Genomic DNA, 21,011 nt, shown 5'->3' on the forward strand with positions numbered 1-21,011 from the left:
AGGTGGAGGATCACATGAGCCCAGGAGTTTGAAGCTGTGGTGAGCCATGATTATTGCACTCCTGCACTCCAGCCTGGGGGATAAAGCGAGAGCCCCATCTCAAAAAATCATAAAAAGAAACTAAGTAAAATAAAGAGTAAAAGTTCTTACTTACGGCTTAAAGTAGAGGCAGTTTGTATCAAGATAAAGTGTATGCTTACTGAAAAGAACTCATGCCCACCCTCCACCCACATACATTTTTTCTTGTCCTCTTCACTCCTGTATGAATAAAGCGTCTCCATTAGGTGATTAGGAAGCAGCTTGTGGAGGTTAGACAGTGTGTCAAACGTGTGACACAAAACTTCTGGCTGGGCATAGTTTTTCGGCTTCTTGTCAAGGAGTGAAAATTTCATCATGCTGGAGCTGCTGCTGGCTGTTCTCATGATACCGGTTGCATCACAGAGAAGAACAAACTGAGAACATGAGGAGTGGAGGGATGTGCAATTGTTCTCCTGGCAAGCTTTCCTCCATCTCAAAGATGCTTTGAGATCTCTTACTGCCTCGCATTCCGAGAGTCACAATGGCCCAGGCATTGGTCCGGAACCCTGAGGGCTCGTCCTACGTTTTCAAAGCAGACAAAACCAGCCCATTGAAAATATCCTGCCAAGCCATTCAGGGATTTTTGGCAGAAACTCCAGTCTTGTGTCTGGACATGGACCATTTCTGGGGAAAACTGAGAGCTTTGCTAAAAGGAAGAGGGGAAAGTGGGGGCGCGCATATCCGGTGATATTTTCCCATCTGGTACTTTGTAGAAGCCTTGCTCCCAGTATGTACCTAATTAAGGCTCCACAGACCTACCAGGCCCAAAGAGAGAGTGGTTACATCAGTGCAGTCCTCAGCATAACCGAGGAAAGAGCCTCATCGTCCAAAACTGAGCAAATGCCCAGATTAACACAGGTAAGAAGCCAGACTGCTTCTTATGTTCTTATCCAAACTAATACCAAGAAAACAAAGTAAACAAATGCTCAACTGGAGCTTTCCCGGTAAGAAGCCATTCTTCATTGTAGACCAAAACGCACAGAACAACAGAAGTATTAAATAATCTTAAATCACCACACCTGATAGCACAGCCCAGCGCAAGATAGAAGCGGCTAAGAACTACTATCAGATTTAGAACAAAAATGCAAATAATAGAGTTTGTTACAGCTACTTTTAGATTTCAGCATGCTTTACCAGGAGCCAGGTTCCCCGTAATTGTTCTACTCTTCATGAACCAGCTAGAGAAGCACATTGCAGGCTGGTGAGAAGCAGAGAAGGCGTGTAAGCCTAGCATGCTATGGCAAATCTGGGAGCTTGGACCAGCTTTTCACCAACCTTAAAAACATTTGGCCAAGACTATTAAAGCATCATTATTATACCATATGACACATTAGTGGCCAGAGCGGCAAATATAAAATTCCATTCATATATGTATACATATAGATCTATAGATGTATTTTTTTTTTTTTTGAGATGGAGTTTTGCTCTTGTTGCCCAGGCAGGAGTGTAATGGCGTGATCTCGGCTCACCGCAACCTCTGCCTCCCAGGTTCAAGCAATTCTCCTGCGTTGGCCTCCCGAGTAGCTGGGATTACAGGCATGCGCCACCACGCCCAGCTAATTTTGTATTTTTAGTAGAGATGGAGTTTCTCCATGTTGGTCAGGCTGGTCTTGAACTCCCGACCTCAGGTGAGCCGCCCACCTTGGCCTCCCAAAGTGCTGGGTTATAGGCCTGAGCCACCTCACCCGGCTTTCTTTTCTTTCTTTTTTCCCTTCCCCTCCCCTCTCCTCCCCCTTCCCTCCCTTCCCTTCCCTTTCTTTCTCTTTCTTTTTGAGACCGAATTTTGCTCTCTGTGGCCCATGCTGCAGTGCAGTGGTGTGGTCACAGCTCACTGTAGCCTCGACCTCCGGGGCTCAAGCAATCCTCCCACCTCAGCCTCACAAGTAGCTGAGTCTATAGGTGTGCACCACTACGCCCAGCTAATTTTTGTTATTTTTATTTTGTAGAGATAGGGTCTCTCTATGTTGCCCTGGCTGGTCTCAAACTCCTGACCTCAAGCAATCCTCTTGCCTCAGCCTCCCAGAGTGCTGTGATTACAGGCACAAGCCACTATGTCTGACCTATTCCATCTCTTAACTTTCAACTTGCAAACTCAAAAAGTCGAACTTAAAAAAAAATACTTTAAATGCAAGTACATATTTAAAATATGTTATATAACTAACAAGAACCACTTGAATTCAATGTGATTCTCATAATTTTACAGGTGTTTTTGGTGGGGAGAAGTGGGGTAGAATATTCTGGCAGCCGGAAGACATATCCCCGGCTTCTTTCTTCCAAGCAAAGCTGAGTGCAGGCCGGGCGCGGTGGCTCAAGCCTGTAATCCCAGCACTTTGGGAGGCCGAGGCGGGCGGATCACAAGGTCAGGAGATCGAGACCACAGTGAAACCCCGTCTCTACTAAAAATACAAAAAAATTAGCCGGGCGCGGTGGCGGGCGCCTGTAGTCCCAGCTACTCAGGAGGCTGAGGCAGGAGAATGGCGGGAACCCGGGAGGCGGAGCTTGCAGTGAGCCGAGATCGCGCCACTGCACTCCAGCCTGGGCAACAGCGTGAGACTCCGTCTCAAAAAAAAAAAAAAAAAAAAAGCTGAGTGCATTCCTGTAAACCTTCATTTATATAAATAGCAAACAACAAACCATGTTTTAAGTAATTCAACATGCCAAGGAAGTGATCTACTAAAATGTAATTCCTTACACTTCATGTAAATTGACTCATATGTTCTTAGTCAATGCTCTCAATGACTATTCCATTGCAACTGATGGAATGTTTATAGTTATCTGATGCATGCTGACCTTGGTTGAAATCTGAAGTAGGTCACAATGATTAAATTTTGTTTTTAAATAAACTATCAGATGGATATATATTTTTTACACACATACATATATATATTTACAATGAATAACACTTCTAGGAATCAGTCTCATTCATTTTCTCTAATTACGGTGTGATTAAAGAACACTGTTTAGGAGAGACGTGTCATGAATGACGCCTGGCAAATATTCTGCTGCTAATCAGCTGTGTGATCTTGATCTGCGCCAACCAGGCCTCAGCCCATGGTACTAATATTCCTGGATGGAACAAATGCTTTCATTTTGTCTTTTGTTTTGTATTCCTCTTACTTCCAATTCTATTATTCAGTGGCTAATATATTTACCTTTTCAAAACTGGACTTTTAACATATTATTATTTTCTCCCAAGTCTTTTGTTGTTGTGATGAGAGCTGCTATGCCGGGCCAGCAGCCCACAGAGGTGCTAGCAGCGTGTTATTAACTAAATTGATCCCGCAGCGCAGCAGCTGCATGACTCTGGGTTGTTTTTCTAGTTAGGCTGATCTTTTATTCATGACTTTCAGGTAAACGCCATTCCTTTTTCTGTTCCTAAGAGGGTTTCTGTGTCTCCTGAATACCTTCTTCTTCCCCCCTGCCATGGTGGGTGTGACAAGATCAGCTGGCTTCCAGAAGGCAAGGTGTTCAGTAATGTTCAAAGAGAGAAGATTATCTCCAAGTTTTTTAAGGAAAGCATTCTAAAGAAAGTGTTCCGTTCACAACAAATGAGGTGGGAGGGGTCTGACGACCAGAAAGGGACTTCAAGTTACACCTTTCCTGGCACCAGAAAGTAAGTTCTGACACTGAAACGTTAACCAAAACTTAAAGTGAATTTGTGATATAAGGCTAGGAAAATAGAGTTACAGAGTATAGGTATCTGAAAAATAGAAAGGCTTATGAAGCAATTCAAATTGCAGAAATCAAGTCTTAAATCAAAACAAAGGAGAAAATATATGATTGAGAATTTATTCAGAAGCACTAGCTGCAACATATGCAGATGTGAAATTCAGTGATTGATGTGTTTATTTTGCTTCCTTTTGGAAATATGTTCATATACGTCACTATCATACGTTCTAGGAATAAATAGTTTTTAAACAATATTTCTTAACTATTTGCAACAAAACACTGGCCTCCCAAATAGTACATCGCTATGGGAGCAGAGTGGTAAAGGTTAATTTTTAAAACTTCAAATTAGAAATATTTGCATAGATATTTCTTAAAAAGGAATTATACAAACACAAGAAGGTATATTTAAGATGAATGCTCATAGAATCGAGTTCTAAATCAGGATAAATTGGCCACTACTGAAAGACAAAGCAGTTGCTCAAAAAACAAAAACAAAAAAAAGACTAGATTGCTAAACCGTATGCTAAATACAAATTGCTCATAATTGAAATGGAATGTTTCCCATTGACTTAGCATCTTATTTGAGAACAAAACTGCATATTATTAATTAGAAAATATTGTCCTAACGTTCAAAAAATGTTACATAATATATTGAACAAGATTCTGCTATAGGCTGGGCACAGTGGCTCACAGCTGTAATCCTAGCACTTTGAGAGGCCGACACGGGTGGACCACCTGAGGTCAGGAGTTTGAGACCAGCCTGACCAATATGGTGAAACCCTGTCTCTACCATAAATATAAAAAAATTAGCCAGGCGTGGTGGCATGCGCCTGTAGTCCCAGCAACGTGGGAGGCTGAGACAGGAGAATTACTTGAACCCGGGAGGCAGAGGTTGCAGTGAGCTGAGATTGCGCCATTGCACTCCACCCTGGGCAACAGAGTGGGACTCTGTCTCAAAAAGGAAAAAAAAAAAAAAACTCTGCTGTACATGAGCAGCCATGACCTTGGCAATTCCAAAGGGAACAGCAAAGGAAGATGAGGACAAATGCATGGGTAATATCAAAAGGTGAAAGATACTGAAGGAGGTAGACTGAAATCGAAGCCTTTTCCCTCCAGAATAATCAGAATCTAAGTAATGTTGCTACTGACATATCTTTGCATAATTCAGGACAATGGAAAGCAATGTTATCTCAAGGTGCTTTCCAAAGTAGTTACGTGGTAGTCAATGTCATCGCCTTTGTTACAGGAGGAGAAACTCAGGTGGGCAGCAAGCCGTGCTTACTGGACTACTAAGTGACTGACCCAAGGCTTGCCTTTGTCTCCTTAGCCCGCCTCGCTTGTAATTAACGCAAGAGTTTGCTAAATGCCTGAGATAGAGAGCATCTGCCTCATCCTATTGTGTTTATGAAAGAATGGTTTCACTCAGGATCAGCTAAAGAGGTGCAGATTTGAAGTAAGGGAAGCTGAGGCTACCACTAAAATCTGAATCCTGGGAATGGCCATAAGATGGCTGGATGTGCAGGGGCCAAGGGTTTGGCCCTCTGAAGATTTGCTGAAAAATCAATTTGCAAAAGGCAGAGTAACTGGGGAAAAGGCATACAGATTTATTTAGCATGTGTTATACATGGGAGTGTACAGAATGAAAATTCAGAAATAGAGGGGAGAGTTTCCAGTTTTATGCTTAGGTTCAACAAAGTATGGGCAGCTGTGTAAAAATACGATTGGACAAAAACGGTTTGATCTAATGCTAATAGCCTGAGCGGATGAACCCAGCAAGGCCTGGCTCTCTAGATTCTTCTTGGCCTCTCTGAGCAGTGTTCCTTCCTTCTGGGTATGGGGCAGGGCACTCTCTGGAATGGGAGTCTTTTTGTTTGTTTGTTTTTTTGAGACGGAGTCTCGCTCTGTCGCCCAGGCTGGGGTGCAGTGGCCGGATCTCAGCTCACTGCAAGCTCTGCCTCCTGGGTTTACGCCATTCTCCTGCCTCAGCCTCCTGAGTGGCTGAGACTACAGGCGCCCGCCACCTCGCCCGGCTAGTTTTTTGTATTTTTTAGTAGAGACGGGGTTTCACCGTGTTAGCCAGGATGGTCTCGATCTCCTGACCTCGTGATCCGCCCCTCTCGGCCTCCCAAAGTGCTGGGATTACAGGCTTGAGCCACCGCGCCCGGCCTGGAATGGGAGTCTTATGACCTACAGTCAAACAAGCTAGGTCAGATAATTTCCTTATGGCCAGTTTTTACACAGAAAGGCAAAGGGAAGATTAGAGTAATATTTTTAGGTTTCATGGCTGGCTTTGGGAAAAAAGCATTCTGATTTCTGTAACTTGCACTGGAAAAGAGGGATTCTAGTTTCTCAGGCTAGCCTTGGAGGGAGAGTAGGACTGAGAGGCAGGAAGGCAGAAAAAGGTCAGAGAAAAACTTTTGCTTCTGAGGCTATTTCCTAAGGCTTCATTTTCGGGAACTGTTTTCTGAGCCCCAACAGAAAGAAGGTGCATTTTCTTGGCCTTGGGATTGATGTTAAGCTGGGTCTGAGCTGCTGTAGAAAATGACCCACTGTCCAACCCCCTACACTGGGCCAGAGCCAGACCACACCCAAGGGTTTGGAGAGGGCACCATTTCCAAGTTGCTGCTTTCATATTTCACACCACCACGGCCGTGCACATTTAGCAATGAGGGAAGGGCCAGCCATGATTTTGATGCTGATGTCAAAGCATTTGAAAGTCTCCAGAGAAAGGAAGACCAGTTGAGTGGGGGTGATAATATGAAAGGAATGTCTTTAAGAGTAAGTTCTGTTAAGGAAAAGAAAGAATCTTAGAGGATGCATTTATGGATGACAAATCTCAGAAGGACTCTAAGGGATCAGGAATCAGTTTGAGTTCTGAAATAACAGAAAAAAGGCATGAACAGAAACATAAAGCAAGGAAGATGGGAAATGTGTAAGCCAGATATGTGGAATTCACACACACGCACACATAATTTCTGTCTCAAGAACGGGGAACATTTCCCAGCTAGATATATTTGTAGAAAGCAATAGCTGGAAATACATGAACCCCAATATTTACCCCTATTCGCAATTTTTCTAGTAATTGTAAATTGGGAAACATTACATAATACATCTAAGGCTCAGGTTACTCAATTATAAAATAGGAATAACTAGGCTGGGCTCAGTGGCTCATGCCTGTAATCCCAGCATTTTGGGAGGCTGAGCCTGGCAGACCACCTGAGGTCAGGAGTTCGAGACCAGCCTGGCCAACATGGCAAAACCCCTCTCTACTAAAAATACAAAAAATTAGCCGGGCATGGTGGCAGGTGCCTGTAATCCCAACTACTAGGGAACTAGGGAGGCTGAGGCAGGAGAATTGCTTGAACCTGGGAGGCAGAGGTTGCCATGAGCCGAGATCACATATTTGCACTCCAGCCTGGGTGACAGAGCAAGACTCTGTCTTAAAAAAAAAAAAGAAAGAAAGAAAGAAAGAAAAGAAAATAGGAATAACTAGTGGTACTTGCTTCATTGGATTATTAGGCATATACATTGGTTAATCCATATAAAATATTCAGCACTATGCCTGGCATATAGTCACCACACCATACATTTCAGAGAATACTATTTTTGCAATAATTAAATCAATTCAAACATTTATTGAGTGCCTTACCTACTACATGCCAGGCACTCTGTTAGATAGAATATGGGCAGATATCACCTTCAAGATGTTGAAAAGAAAGTGATTGAGATATTGTAAATGAATAATTATAATGTAACTAAGGGACTGTAAATAAATCATTATAATATAACCAAGTAGGGATCTTGGAGGAGATAGCAACTTACTTTTGTTTTCTTTTTCTTTTTTTTTTTCTGTATGTTTTCTAGCAATTTACTCTTCCTGAACAATTAGGAAAAATGACTTGTGAGTTTGAACCGTATGACTAGAATTTAGCCAGCTTAAAAAAAAAAGGAGATAAAAAGGAGGTACTATTACAGGAAGAGTAACAACGATATATGCCCTGGAGGAGAGGGTTTAGGAAAATTGTAAAATGTCCGATGTGCTTGACATGAAGTGGGCGCTGGGAAGATGATGAGCAGATACCTAAAGGATGGCTGCAGAATTTGGGTTTCCTTCTTCAGGCATTAGGAGGCAGTTGAGCAGGTCTGTATTTTAGAGCAGCAGTATGGAAAACAGCCGAAGGAAGAGAGGGCCTAGAAGGGAAACCTCCAAGGAGCCTGCAAGGAATGAGGCCTGCGCAAATCTTGTCCATTCACTTACATCGATTGTGTTTCTATGACTGTGCTTCTATGTGCCCAGCACAGTTTTAAAGGGTTGGGGATGTAGAAATGAACTAGACAGGCAAGGCCCCTGCCCACATGGAGTCTGATATTCTACAGGGGAGAGACAGGCAATACAAAAACAAACAAGTAAACAGCAACATTCTGAGGAGTACAAAGAAGAAACTAAAAACAGGGTGTCATGAAGTAGAGTAAGGCAGGTGGTAGGTGGGAAGGGTTTCTTTAAAGGGAAGGTCTTTCTGAGGAGAAAATGGAAATGCAGAGGAAAGAGTCAGGAGTCAGGGATCAAAGAACCTGAGAAACCCTTGAAATTGTGTTCAACATGTGGTATATAAGCGCATTTTTATGGGGAGATTCTCAAAGGGGCATGGCCGTGATCTCATCTCCCCATATGATATTTAGTATTCATTTGCTGTACTTACATATAGAATTAATTTTGTTTTAAATTTTTCTCTATATCAAAAGGTGGGGGAGATAGCTATGTAGATATATCTAACTAGATATACAGATATTCTTCCCCCACCCCTCCACTTATTTCATGGAGCTGTAATAAGAGATACGCACTTAGGGGTACAAAATTGGGCTCTGTGATTTAAATGTATCCTCTACATGAAAAAAGGAAAAAATCGTCTTTTGTTCTTCCTATTGAAAGGCCGACGACGGACCTGAAACTGACCTGATGGGCTTGGTGTCAACAAGGATGCCTCTTCTATGTTAATTAATATATTGTAGAAGCATAGATATAACCTTTATATTTTAGCGTAGTCTGGAGGGCTACGTACGGGCGGTGCTCCTGGCTTGATGTGAGCAGGCGGTGGGAGTTGAGGCGGGCGGGCCAGGCCCCGGGTCCCAGAGGCCTACTGGCCATCTTGCAGAGAGTTCAGCCTGGAAAGGCCCAGGGAAGGGCCTGGAGGCCTCCGGAAAGGCCCGGGGAGGGTCAAGGAAGCCCGAGGAGGCCCAGGAAGGCCCCAGAAGGTCCAGGACGCCGAGGGGAAAGTCAGAGAAGGCCCGGGAGGCTCAGGCTTTCCTGCGAGGCCCGGGGCGGCCTCTCCAGGCCAGGCTGGCCGAGTGGGCTGCGCAGCCCCAGAGGGGGCCGTGCGGGGCGCAGGGACAGGGCCTGAGGCTGGTCGTCCTCCCCTGGCGGCGGCGTGCGTCCCGCGGGCTCGGCAGCCGGGTGACCCCCGAGAGGCTCTGCGCCTGGGCGGCCACCGGCGACCCCGCGGCCCGCGAATACCGGTGGACCTGGTGGAACGCGAGGCCTCCCGGGGCGCCCCGCTCTCTGGTAGTTGCCGGGAGACCCGGCCGGTGGGGAAGCCCGCGGAGCCGCAGCCCCGGCCCCGGCGCCGGCAGGTCTCTCTGGGCCCCGCCTGGGCCCTGGGCCCGACTCCCACCCCTGCGCCGGCCCGCGGGCTTCGCAGTCCCTACACCGCCGACCCGGCTGCGCTCCAGGCTGCCCGCCGCCCTCTCTGTCCCCCGCTGCAGGAAGCCCGAGGCAGAGGGGGCGCCCTCCAAGCCGTCAGCCACGCACGCGGAGGCGCCGGGGCCTCGGGGCGGCGCACCAGGAGAGAACGCCGGGGAGGACACTGGGGCCTTCGGCGAGGTGGGGTAAGAGACCCGGCACCGGGGAATCCCGCACCCCCTCCTGCTACCCCTGGAACTGGGCTCCCCACCCAGTCCGGCCACAGCTCAGGAGGAAAAGGCGATTCCTCTTCCCGGGGGCCTCGCAGTTCCCTGAGACACGCGCCTTCACGCATCAGCCCCTAAAGCTCCTGTCCCCCAGCTCGCAGTACCCAAGGCGTCCTTTGTCCCCAGGGCCGTCCCTCGGGTGCGGTGACCTTGTCCAGGAACTGGATGCCCTCCTCCTTGACACACCCCCAGTGGCCCCAGGCAGCGCCACCTGCTCAGCCACGCCTTCCTCCTGCATTCAAACCCAGTGTCTGGCATGCACACACCCGGTGGACCAATACCGGCGTTGGCTGAAAACCGACCTAAACTAAATCTCCCATTTCTTCCTACACTTTTAAGTAGGGGACAATCAATTGTAAACGATTAGCAGATAGACCGATTAGTGCGGTGGCTTTAATTTGTAATTCTTGGCCAGGCGCAGTGGTTCACGCCTGTAATCCCAGCACTTTGGGAGGCTGAGGCGGGTGTATCACGAGGTCAGGAGTTCAAAACCAGCCTGGCCAACATGGTCACTTGAACCCGGGAGGCAGAGGTTGCAGTGAGCCGAGATCGCGCCACTGCACTCCAGCCTGGGCAACAAAGTGAGACTGTCTTAAAAAAAAAAAAAAAAAAAAAAGTTATTCTTTCCAGATAGCCATACCTTAATGCAGTGACTTTTTTTGCTTGTTACCTTAGAGTTCTCTAATTCTTTTACTTTAAACGGCAGTGGGTTAAAACGTTTTAGGTACCTTGACTCATTGGTGTGGAAAATATAGTTTGGTCCTGGGGGCGATTTGGTGTCTCTGAAATATGCACGAGGTGCTTGCCTGGCCTAGTTGTAAGGGTTCAATCCCGCTTTCAAATGGAGCAATTGTTTTGAATGATTAAAAGGAGACTTTGTGCCCCTGTTTTCTAAGTTCTGGATAATTCACCATAGTTTGTTCCAATTTGTATTTCATCTTTTTAGCTGGTTATTTACTTTCTCACCTCTGATCCGGATTTCCTCATCTTGTTCTGAGATCTGCTAGTTTGCTGTTGTCTGTGCTCCTTTTGAGTCAGGCTTGCCCCTTGTTTTTGGTTGGTTTGGTACTGTCACCCTCACCCTGCTCGCCTAGCCCCTCTCTTCTGCTTTCTAAGCATTCTCTTACCTCCTTTAGATGGGAAATCAAACTCACACTTCTTCTTTTTTATAAATGTTGACCCTTACTCATACATGTGCCTGTCCCACAATCTGTATAGGATTTTAAGGAAACAGAGCAGCAGCTACAACAAAATGGGGAGAAGAAATGAGACCTGTGGTAACAGCCTACGTGTGTCAAACGTCTCTCAGGAGGTATGGCAGGCGCTGTTGAACTTGAGTGTTTGGGCAGCGGCTCCTGTTGCTAAGACAACTCCCTTGGAGTTTTCTTGCAGTGATGTCCTTGCTGCTTTTGCATCGTGGGCAGTTTATCCTGTGTTTTCCTTTTGGCACGTTTGGAACGGCAAATGGAAATTTTCTATTTCTTTTAACAAAGGAAAAATTAGCCAGCTCTTCTCCAAATGCCAAACATTTCAAGTTGCAATTTTGCTTCATTTAAAGGTGCTACCTTGTTATCCACCAGGCAGTGCTCACTTCCTTTGTTTTCACACACACGCCCTTTGTGAAAAATATTGGTAAGGCAGGTGGGATATCACAAAGCATAATCAAGTCCCAACTCTTAAGAAATTTGCACACTGTCAGACTTCATGTTTAGTTAATGAGCCTTCTTTACCAGTTGATCAATTTGGTTATGTTAATTTTTTTTGTTGTTTTTGGTTTTTGTTTGTTTGTTTTGGAGACAAGGCAGTCTTCCTCTGTCTCCCAGGCTGCGGTGCTGTGGCAGGATCTCGGCTCACTGCAGCCTCCATCTCCCAGGTTCAAGCGATTCTCCTGCCTCGGCCTCCTGAGTAGCTGGGACTACACGCATGTGCCACCACGCCGGCTAGTTTTTATATTTTCAGTAGACACATGTTGGCCAGGCTGGTCTGGAACTCCTGACCTCAAGTGATCCACCCGCCTTGGCTGCCCAAAGTGCTGGGATTACAGGTGTGACCTACCCATGCCTGGCCTGGTTACATTCATTTTATTTTATAATTGCAACACACAGTTTCATCAACTGAGGATGTTTCTTTCACATGTTCATTTCATACAAGAGTACCAGGATTTATATAGCTGAAAAAAGCTTAAAAATCCACCAGATATCGTAAAAAGGTTTGAAGGGGCACATCTCACACATGAACGTAAAAACCCAGTCATCATGCTGTGAACTACAAAAGGATCTTTTAAATACAAATAACTGGGCATCACCCTCATTCTTTTTTTTTTTTCCATTTTTGGAGACGGAGTCTCACTCTGTCACCCAGGCTGGAGTGCAGTGGCACTATCGCAGCTCACTGCAACTTCTGCCTCTCGGGTTCAAGCGATTCTCCCCTCAGCCCCCCAGTAGCTGGGATTACAGGCGCCCGCCACCACACCCAGCTAATTTTTGTATTTTTAGTAGAGATGGGGTTTCACCAAGTTGGCCAGGCTGGTCTAGAACTCCTGACTTGAGGTGATCTGCCCGCCTCGGCCTCCCAAAATGCTGGGATTACGGGCTTGAGCCACCGCGCCCGGCCCTCACCGTCATTCTTTAAAATCAGGATTTTTTTTTTCTCAACAATTATTTTTAAAAACCTCCCCAGGTGATGATTCTCATGTAGAGATTAGCCCTTGTACATATCATGCCAGAGAACAGGGTATTAGTTGTATTATATTTTTCATAAATCTGTAGATAAAGATAATCTGCAGCCTCCCTTCCAATGTTCAACTACCCTTCCCATCAGGAGATATCTCTGTGGATAAATTAAATCCTCATGCTGTTTTGAAGCTTATTTCTCTCTGTTCCTCCTTAATGAAGAGATTGTATCTAATAATACCTAACATTTCATTTGCTTAGAGTTTCATTTACAATGCTTTTTTGAGACAGAAAACAATTGGGTTCATTCCTAAAAATTTACTTTCTTATAAACTAATCACCTCTTCACTTTCTGTTTTCCAGAATAAATTGTTACAGTCTTGTACACACCTGCCACATTTTCCTCCGTAGTGCTCTGCACCTTGTCTGGAACATAAATACTCTGTTGTTAGTACATTTCCCTTTTGATTTTTGGCTTTCTTTTGAATATTTCGTAAGTGTTTCTCCACATCTGGAAGCCAGAATGAGTAGTGGGCTGGTTAGTGTTGAATATAATGTGAGGGTTACAGACTTCCTGTGGTTGATGGAAAGATTTTTATATGCTTTCATTTTTTAAATTTTATTTATTTGTTTATTTATTTATTTATTTTGAGACAGTCTCACTCTATGGCCCAGGCTGGAGGGCAGTGGTGTGATTGCAGCTCACTGCAACTTCCACCTCCTGGGTTCAAGCGATTCTCCTGCCTCAGCCTCCCAAATAGCTGGGATTACAGGTGTGTGCCACCACAACCGGCTGATTTTTGTATTTTTATTGGAGACAGGGTTTCACCATGTTGGCCAGGCTGGTCTCGAACTCCAGACCTCAGGTGATCCTGACCTGCCCCGGCCTCCCAAAGTGCTGGGATTACAGGCATGAGCCACCAGACCCAGCTTTTTATAGGCTTTTAGATCTGATACTCAGATATAGAAAGTTTGATTAATGCACAATTGTGTTCCAGAGACACACTGAACAGGACATTTTATTCCATTTTAAAAATCAATTTTGAAAACCTGTGTGTTATTATTTTTAACAAAATGTGAATGAAACCACAAATTATTGTAAAAGCCTTTCTAATTCCTCAACAATAGGTGTTATCAAGCTGATAAGGGCTTGGTTAAGAGAAAATTGCTTTCTCCTCAAAGATGCTGAGAAGTTCTTTATAATGAGGGGTGAGAGTCACGAAGCTTTGTGCCTTTTGTCATACTTTACCCAAAGAACGTGTGACATGATTGAGGTTTTTATGTTTTCTTAATGTTAAGTTTATCCTAAAACAAATATTGTTTTAGAACTTATCTCACTGGAATTTGGATTCAGAAGTGCCTGTTCCTGAAAACAAAATCCTCCCAGCTGGAAGGGATAGAGCAGCAGGTGGTAAGAAATCGTAGATGTGTATACTTATACTGAAAGAATCACTCATATTAAAAGGGGGTTTGTTTTGAATATAATCAGTTTTATGTAACTATTAATTGTCATTTTTTATACACATTTCAGGCAAAATTAACAAGGTAAGGATAAATGTTTGGTTTTAAAGTATTCATAAAACATACTATTTTAAAATTATATGTTCTTTAAAAAAAATTTCCTTCCTGAAAGTTAAACTTTAAATTTCATTTCTGTAGAGTTCTTCACACAAGTCAAAGTCAAATATTTTACAGAGTTTCAAATTGGTTATTACATTAATATTTTGTCATATTAAGTATTTTTCAGTATAACAATACTATAAATGAAAATTGAGTATCGTCTTTTTTAGTTATTGTCAAAAAGGAAGTAGTCCTGTCCTTTAAAATGTCTTGAAGCAGGCTAGGTGCAGTGGCTCACGTCTGTAATCCCAGCACTTTGGGAGGCTGAGGCAAGTGGATCACTTGAGGTCAGGAGTTTGAGACCAGCCTGGGCAATATGGTGAAACCCCATCTCTACCAAAAAAAAAAATTAGCCGAGCATGGTGGCACATGAGTGTAGTCCCAGCTACTCGAGAGGCTGAGCTCAGCAGGAGGATCGCTTGAGCCCAGGAAATGGAGGTTTCAGTGAGCCAAGATTGTGCCCCTGTACTCCAGCCTGGGTGACAGAAGGAGACCCTGTCTCAGCAACAAAAACACAAAGTCTTGAAGTAGTTGAAATGACCAATATCTTGTTCTGAAGTAGTGGAAAATTAATCTTTTTGTTTATCCTTTTTGATCAGAACATAAAACATTTAACTGCAAAATAAAGACAATCTTAATGATATTCAAGTCTTATTAACAGTTTAGTTGGTATTTGTAATAAATAGGTTATACTAATTTTTGCTGAAATCAGTAAAAACAAAATATTTCTTTATATATAAACAAAGTATCATTCAATTTTACCATGTATTCCTTGATTAGAACAAGAGCTGTACATTGTTAGAACAAGAATAGGGAACAGAGATATATTATGTTTAAAAGTCTTCTGCTGCCTTATAGAACTATTTGGAAATTCCAGTGGAGCAGCCGATGCCAGAACCTAATTTGTCGGCACATACTCAAAAAAGTACACAGGTGGGATTTGATTCGTCATACCCTTAAAATATTACATTTTAAAAATATATGCAGCTACTAAACGATTTCCCATTATTTTTCTGTCATCAGAATAGTAAACAAGGGATCTTTCAATTATGGAATTGTGCTCTTAATGAAGGAAGTACCATAGAGAAGAGGTAAGCGAATAGTTATTTTGTAACACCCTAAATTGCTGAAATAAATTTAAAATACACATGAGATAACTACTTGGAATACAAGGACCATGAACCACCAGAAGAAAATAGTATTCTGTGGGAATAGTGGGCAATGATAGAAATCCACCCTAAAACAGGAAGTGGCTGCAAATAGCACCAGACAATTAGAATAGGTGGGAATCAAGAGTTTTACTATGTTCTGACAATGAAGATTTTAGATGGATAAAGTATGGGCTTCCCGTTGAAAGCAACAGGAACTGTAATAGGAAAGTAGTATTGCATTCCAGGGACTATGTTAATTCCCTGTATGTAGTAGTTCATGTAACTCACAGCTGACCACGTAAGGAAGGCAGTTATCATCATCCCTGTTTTACAGTTGAGGACGCTTGAGGCATGGTGACAAGTAACTTGCTCAGAGTCGCACAATATTAATGAAAAGTGGAGGCCGGGCGCGGTGGCTCAAGCCTGTAATCCCAGCACTTTGGGAGGCCGAGACGGGCGGATCACGAGGTCAGGAGATCGAGACCATCCTGGCTAACACAATGAAACCCCGTCTCTACTAAAAATACAAAAAAATTAGCCGGGCGAGGTGGCGGGCGCCTGTAGTCCCAGCTACTCGGGAGGCTGAGGCAGGAGAATGGCGTAAACCCGGGAGGCGGAGCTTGCAGTGAGCCGAGATAGCGCCACTGCACTCCAGCCTGGGCGACAGAGCGAGACTCCGTCTCAAAAAAAAAAAAAAAAAAAAAAAAAAAGAAAAAAAGAAAGGTGGAACCAGGATATGAAAGTAACCTGGCTCAGGCTCATAGACATTACAGTATATCGCTTCTCAGACCTTACCTGAGGTTTTTTTTTTGTTTTTTTTTTTGTTTTTTTTGAGATGGAGTTTCACTCTTGTTGCCCAGGCTGGAATGCAAAGGTATGATCTCGGCTCATCGCAACCTTTGCCTCCTGGGTTCAAGTGATTCTCTTTCCTCAGCCTCCTGAGTAACTGGGATTTCAGGCATGGGCCACCATGCCCAGCTAATTTTGTATTTTTAGTAGAGACGGGGTTTCTCCATGTAGTCAGGCTGGTCTCGAACTCCCGATCTCAGGTGATCCACCCACCTTGGCCTCCCAAAGTTCTGGGATTACAGGTGTGAGCCACCACGCCAGGCTGCTTTTTAATTTATTATTATACTTTTTTAAGTTCTGGGATACATGTGCAGAACTTGCAGGTTTGTTACATAGGTATGGTGGTTTGCTGCACCCAACCTTACCTGAGTTTTAAATCTTTTTTATTTTTTTATTTTTTTTTTTAGACAAAGTTTCGCTCTTGTTGCCCAGGCTGGAGTGCAATGGCACGATCTCAGCTCACTGCAACCTCCACCTTCCAGGTTCAAGCAGTTCTCTGCCTCAGCCTCCCAAGTAGCTAGGATTACAGGTGCCCACCACCACGCCTGTCTAATTTTTGTATTTTTAGTAGAGACGGGGTTTTACCACCTTGGCCAGGCTGGTCTTGAACTCCTGACCTCGTGATTCACCCACCTCGGCCTCCCAAAGTGCTGGGATTACAGGCATGAGCCACCGTGCCCGGCTCCTGACTTTTCTTATTTTTTGATTCTTAAACTTTGCCTTGCATTAGGACTAGCTAGAAGGCTTCTCAGAAAGCCAGGTTACTAGTATCTGGAAATGAACGCTTACTGAGGACCGCTTTGTGGCACTTCACACAGCGTCTTTGCTCACGGTCCTGAGTTTCAGGGCTCTTCTGTGTAGTTTAGCAGGAGAGTGGTTCACGTGCTATCAGCCGTGTCCTAGTCAGAGGGTTTTACCTCTGTGAGGCCTGGGGTGAAGTTCACTCTATGTTAAAATTCAATGGGGAAATCAAGTTCTATGGCAGTTGTGGTGACTGATGACCTAAAGCAATGTTGGTGCTGATGGGGATAAAAAAGGCTATTTTTATGAGAAAAAACCTCAGCTGGGAAAACGTATTTCAAGATAAGCGGTCAAACGAAGTGAATTGAATTTTATCACAGTAGCAGAGGAGTGAACAAATGGAGGCAGTAGAATGCAGTGGTTAGGACCAGGGGCATGGGAGTCCACCACGTGGAGTCACTTCCAGCTCTCCCACTTCCTAGATGTGTGACCTTAGCCACTCTACACCCCCGCTTCCTTATCTGTTCAAGGTGGAAAATAAAAGTGCCTATCTCATGAGGTCGTGAGGACTGAAGAGAACAATGTGTTTGACGGGCATTTGCTATTAATACTGGATAGGTTTAATAATGTTGCAGAAATGGAGGTTTGGTATCAATGAAAGATTTTTCTCCTCAATATACCATCAACAAGTAAAAAGAATAAAAGTAATATCTTAGTGTTTAACATTTTGCACAGCACATTCATATAAATTCTCTTGCTTCTCAGACTACCTCCAAGGTAGGTATTATCATTTCCATTTTGCTCACTCACTGGTAGCAAAGGGGTTCAAACCTAGGCCCTCCCCTTCCGGATTTCACACTCTTCATACTACATGTACGTGTCTATTAACACTTGTAGATTTAAAGTGATTTTCCTGTGGTTTTTCAAAGGCAAGGCAGTATACCTAGTATTTAGCTAAATGAGTATTTTTTCTTTTTCTTTTTCTTTTTTTTTTGCAACAGGGCCTCATTCTGTCACCCAGGCTGGGGTGTAGTGGTGCAGTCGTGGTTTACTGCAGCCTCCACCTCTGAGGCTGAAGCGGTCTTCCCAGCTCAGCCTCTGGAGGAGCAGGGACTACAGGCGCGTGCCTCCATGCCCAGCTCATTTTTTGTAGAGATGAATTTTGCCGTGTTGCTCAGCCTGGTCTCAGAATCCCAGGTGCAAGCAATCTGCCTGCCTTGGCCTCCCAAAGTGTTGGGATTACAGGTGTGAGCTACTGCGCCTGGCCTCGAAAGTATTTTTCAAAACTTTTCCAGATTATTTTGTTATCTTTAATGTCAACTGGCTTAAAAAGAAGCAAGAGGATATCAAGCCTATATGTCAACTAATGCATCAAATCTTTCAATCTCAGTATTTCTAGTTATCTTTAAAAAATAAAAACTAACTAGAAACTCAGTATTCTATGGCTTTTTTGTAGTTTTCATTTTACCATAATACCTAGAATTACTCCTAAAATAGAAGAGCATCATTACATGAAAATTACTAGGGACTATATCTGGGATAATTTTTGATAGACATTGTTCGCTTCCTTTTTTGTTACAGTAATTTTTACAAACCACAGTGGCTAACATAGAAGGCTTTTTAAAGTAACATAATTACATTCTTTGAGTTTCCTTTTATCTAATTCTGGATCAATAAACATTTCATTTTAATTTCAGTTTGAGTTAGATATCCTCATTTTCAAACCTAAGAATCGCATGTACACTATCGGCAAACATATAGTTATCCACCTTTAACCTATTGTCTATCCACAGCCACAGTTAGCCATTTTAGGTGTCATAATCTAGTCACCTGTGCTTGCACAAAGGGATGCCTAGTTAATATTTTAATCTATATTTTAAAAAATTTATGTAGTTGTATATTAGAGCATTTTTGGAAACTAACATATTTCTGTTACAGGTAGCTAGATCCACATATGCCATTGGGAGCTACACATTAACCAGCCTTTGATAAAGGGTACTTAACCTTATCATTTTCATAGCATTTTAATTCTAGTCAATAAACGATTCATTGAATTATTTTTTAAAGGGAATTCAAAAAATCTTCAGTGGAAACTGGCTTTAATGTAACCAGTAATCCTATCAGGGTCTTCACTCTGAGCCACCCATTCACAAGCACTTCAGCTGATGAGCAGGTTGGTCCTTACCCTGGACTGCCGGTGCCACTAGGTCTCTGCTGGCCCCATGCTGATGGAGACTTTTTCAACAACAGAAATGAGATTCAATTTAGTTCATGTTCAACTATAGAAAACAACGATGGTGAAACGTTACCTGCTGCAAATTGGAATTTGAAACACGGAAGGAGCAGTGTGGAAGAAAATTTAACAGATGAAAGTGACTTATCAGAAAATGAGAAAGCAAATGATACTTTACTTAGCTCTTTTACAAAGGTGGACCTGAACTTGAAGCCAGAAACAATAAAAAATGTTGAGGAACCTTTCACCGAGGAGCCAAATGAAGTATTTCCATATCCTGATTTTCTCCCTCCTGCTTTCAGTACTCTAGACTTGCACAATTTAGCCCTCTCCAAATCTGACAATTGGAAAGCAACAGTGGAACCTGCAGAAAGCTCTATTGAACACTTGATAACTCGTTTACTGGAACTAGAACGATTACAACATATGACTATTCAAAAAGAGAGGCCAAGACTACCAGCGACTTTCTGTACTCCAGCAGTAACTGAACGACCCTCTTCCTCCAAAGCTACACCAAAAGCGAGACAGCTAAAACTTTGTGACTCTTTGAGTCTTCAGATACCTTGTGTAGATAAAAGTCAAGAAAGAAGTAAAAACAACTCTGGTTCTTGCAAACTTGAGCAAAATGCTTTAAAATGGAATTGGAGCAATGCTGGCAAATATAAATGGAATACTAGACCACCGCCTCTAAAAAGTTCTTCCACCACAAAACAATTGACTGAAACTTATAAGAATCCCAAAAGTTATATTTTAAATCCATGCCAAGAACTTTCATCCAAGCCTACTACTGGCCAAACAACTCAATCACTGCTTAAAATGGTCTCCACAAGATGTCTGCCATCGAGGTCTCTAATGCCAGTTTCACCTATACCTCTGTCTTTTCCCGAAAATCAGAAGGAAGAAATTAAGGCACCGAAGAGAAACTTTGGGACCAAAAAGAAACTTTACCGACAAAATACAGTGTTGAATAGACCGTTCTCTATTCAGAAGCTAAACTGTTTGTCACCTTCCCTTATTGCTAAGGATAAGTGCTGCTCACCCATTGAACAAAAATAACTCTTTTCTTTCACACATCTCAGTGTGAACAGATCTATTCTAAGAAGCCCAACTAAGATATGGTTAATTATTCCAAGACACAGGTACTGTTAACAATCCCCCAAAATCACCAAACGGTTGCTTGATGTGATATGGAGTGGAACTTGTGAAGAGCACTGCTGAGATGTCTATATATAAACCCACAGGCTTCTATACTGACATATTTGCATGTTGTGTTTCAAATAAATGGTTCACTTAGTAGACTATTCTATTCAAAAGGCTATTGTTTTTTCAGTGATTGTTTTCCAGCATCATTCCATCAATAAATGGTATAATTGACTTATTGCAGCTATAGTTCTTGTTATGTAGTCATGAGTTGATTTTTTAAAAGGTCTTTTTTTTTTTTTTTTTTTTTTTTTTTTTTTTTTTTGAGACGGAGTCTTGCTGTGTCGCCCAGGCTGGAGTGCAGTGGCCGGATCTCAGCTCATTGCAAGCTCCGCCTCCCGGGTTTTTACGCCATTCTCCTGCCTCAGCCTCCCGAGTAGCTGGGACTACAGGCGCCCACCACCTCGCCCGGCTAGTTTTTTGTATTTTTTAGTAGAGACGGGGTTTCACCGTGTTAGCCAGGATGGTCTCGAACTCCTGACGTCGTGATCCGCCCGTCTCGGCCTCCCAAAGTGCTGGGATTACAGGCTTGAGCCACCGCGCCCGGCCTAAAAGGTCTTTCCCACTCTGGTATCATTTTTTTTTTTTTTCCTGTGCCCTCATCTCCACAGATCTATCATTTTGACCTATCCTTTGGGCATTTACTTAGCCCTTAAAAGCTAAAGAAGTTGTTGTTCTATTAATGTACAAGATCCTCTAGATCCCCCTAGCTCCTCCCAAATCCTTAGAAATTTTCTATGTCCCCGGCCTTTCTTTGTCATATACATGAAAGATTGTTCTCTTTGGGGCCCAACTATAGGTTTAGGCATGAAATAACCCTCTTCCACTCAGACC

The 21,011-nt window shown here is 43.4% G+C and overlaps 2 protein-coding genes and 1 pseudogene across 3 annotated transcripts in view; 1 reads left to right on the forward strand and 2 right to left on the reverse strand.

The window, feature by feature from the left end:
• Positions 1 to 1,050, reverse strand: part of TEX56 (chromosome 4 C6orf201 homolog) — a 51,605-nt gene extending 50,555 nt beyond the window's left edge. The window contains exon 1 of the mRNA XM_045390464.3: positions 236 to 1,050. Within this exon, the coding sequence (XP_045246399.2) occupies positions 236 to 422 (187 nt within the window). The 5' untranslated portion in view covers positions 423 to 1,050. The remainder of the gene's footprint in view (positions 1 to 235) is intronic.
• Positions 1,051 to 9,170: 8,120 nt separating this feature from the next.
• FAM217A (family with sequence similarity 217 member A) lies at positions 9,171 to 20,349 on the forward strand. 2 transcript variants are annotated; one of them, XM_015449939.4, is made up of 7 exons: positions 9,171 to 9,630; positions 10,930 to 11,023; positions 13,710 to 13,794; positions 13,915 to 13,928; positions 14,862 to 14,936; positions 15,027 to 15,094; positions 18,812 to 20,349. In XM_015449939.4, the coding sequence occupies exons 2-7, from the start codon at positions 10,964 to 10,966 to the stop codon at positions 20,031 to 20,033; spliced, it is 1,524 nt and encodes a 507-aa protein (XP_015305425.3). In that variant the 5' UTR covers positions 9,171 to 9,630; positions 10,930 to 10,963; the 3' UTR covers positions 20,034 to 20,349. The 2 variants fall into 2 exon arrangements, with proteins under 2 accessions (XP_015305425.3, XP_015305426.3); XM_015449940.4 differs by lacking the exon at positions 13,915 to 13,928.
• Positions 11,898 to 11,988, reverse strand: LOC123573270 (small nucleolar RNA U13; annotated as a pseudogene).
• Positions 20,350 to 21,011: the final 662 nt, after the last annotated feature.

This window comes from Macaca fascicularis, chromosome 4, assembly GCF_037993035.2.
Source record: "Macaca fascicularis isolate 582-1 chromosome 4, T2T-MFA8v1.1".
NCBI lineage: Eukaryota > Metazoa > Chordata > Mammalia > Primates > Cercopithecidae > Macaca > Macaca fascicularis.

Excerpts from the sequence above, each read along its gene's own strand:
- FAM217A (XM_015449939.4), top strand. The coding sequence starts at position 10,964 with ATGGGGAGAAGAAATGAGACCTGTGGTAACAGCCTACGTGTGTCAAAC. Across the intron at positions 11,024-13,709 it reads TGTCAAACGTCTCTCAGGAG|AACTTATCTCACTGGAATTT; the intron begins GTATGGCAGGCG and ends ATATTGTTTTAG. Across the intron at positions 15,095-18,811 it reads GGAAGTACCATAGAGAAGAG|GGAATTCAAAAAATCTTCAG; the intron begins GTAAGCGAATAG and ends TATTTTTTAAAG.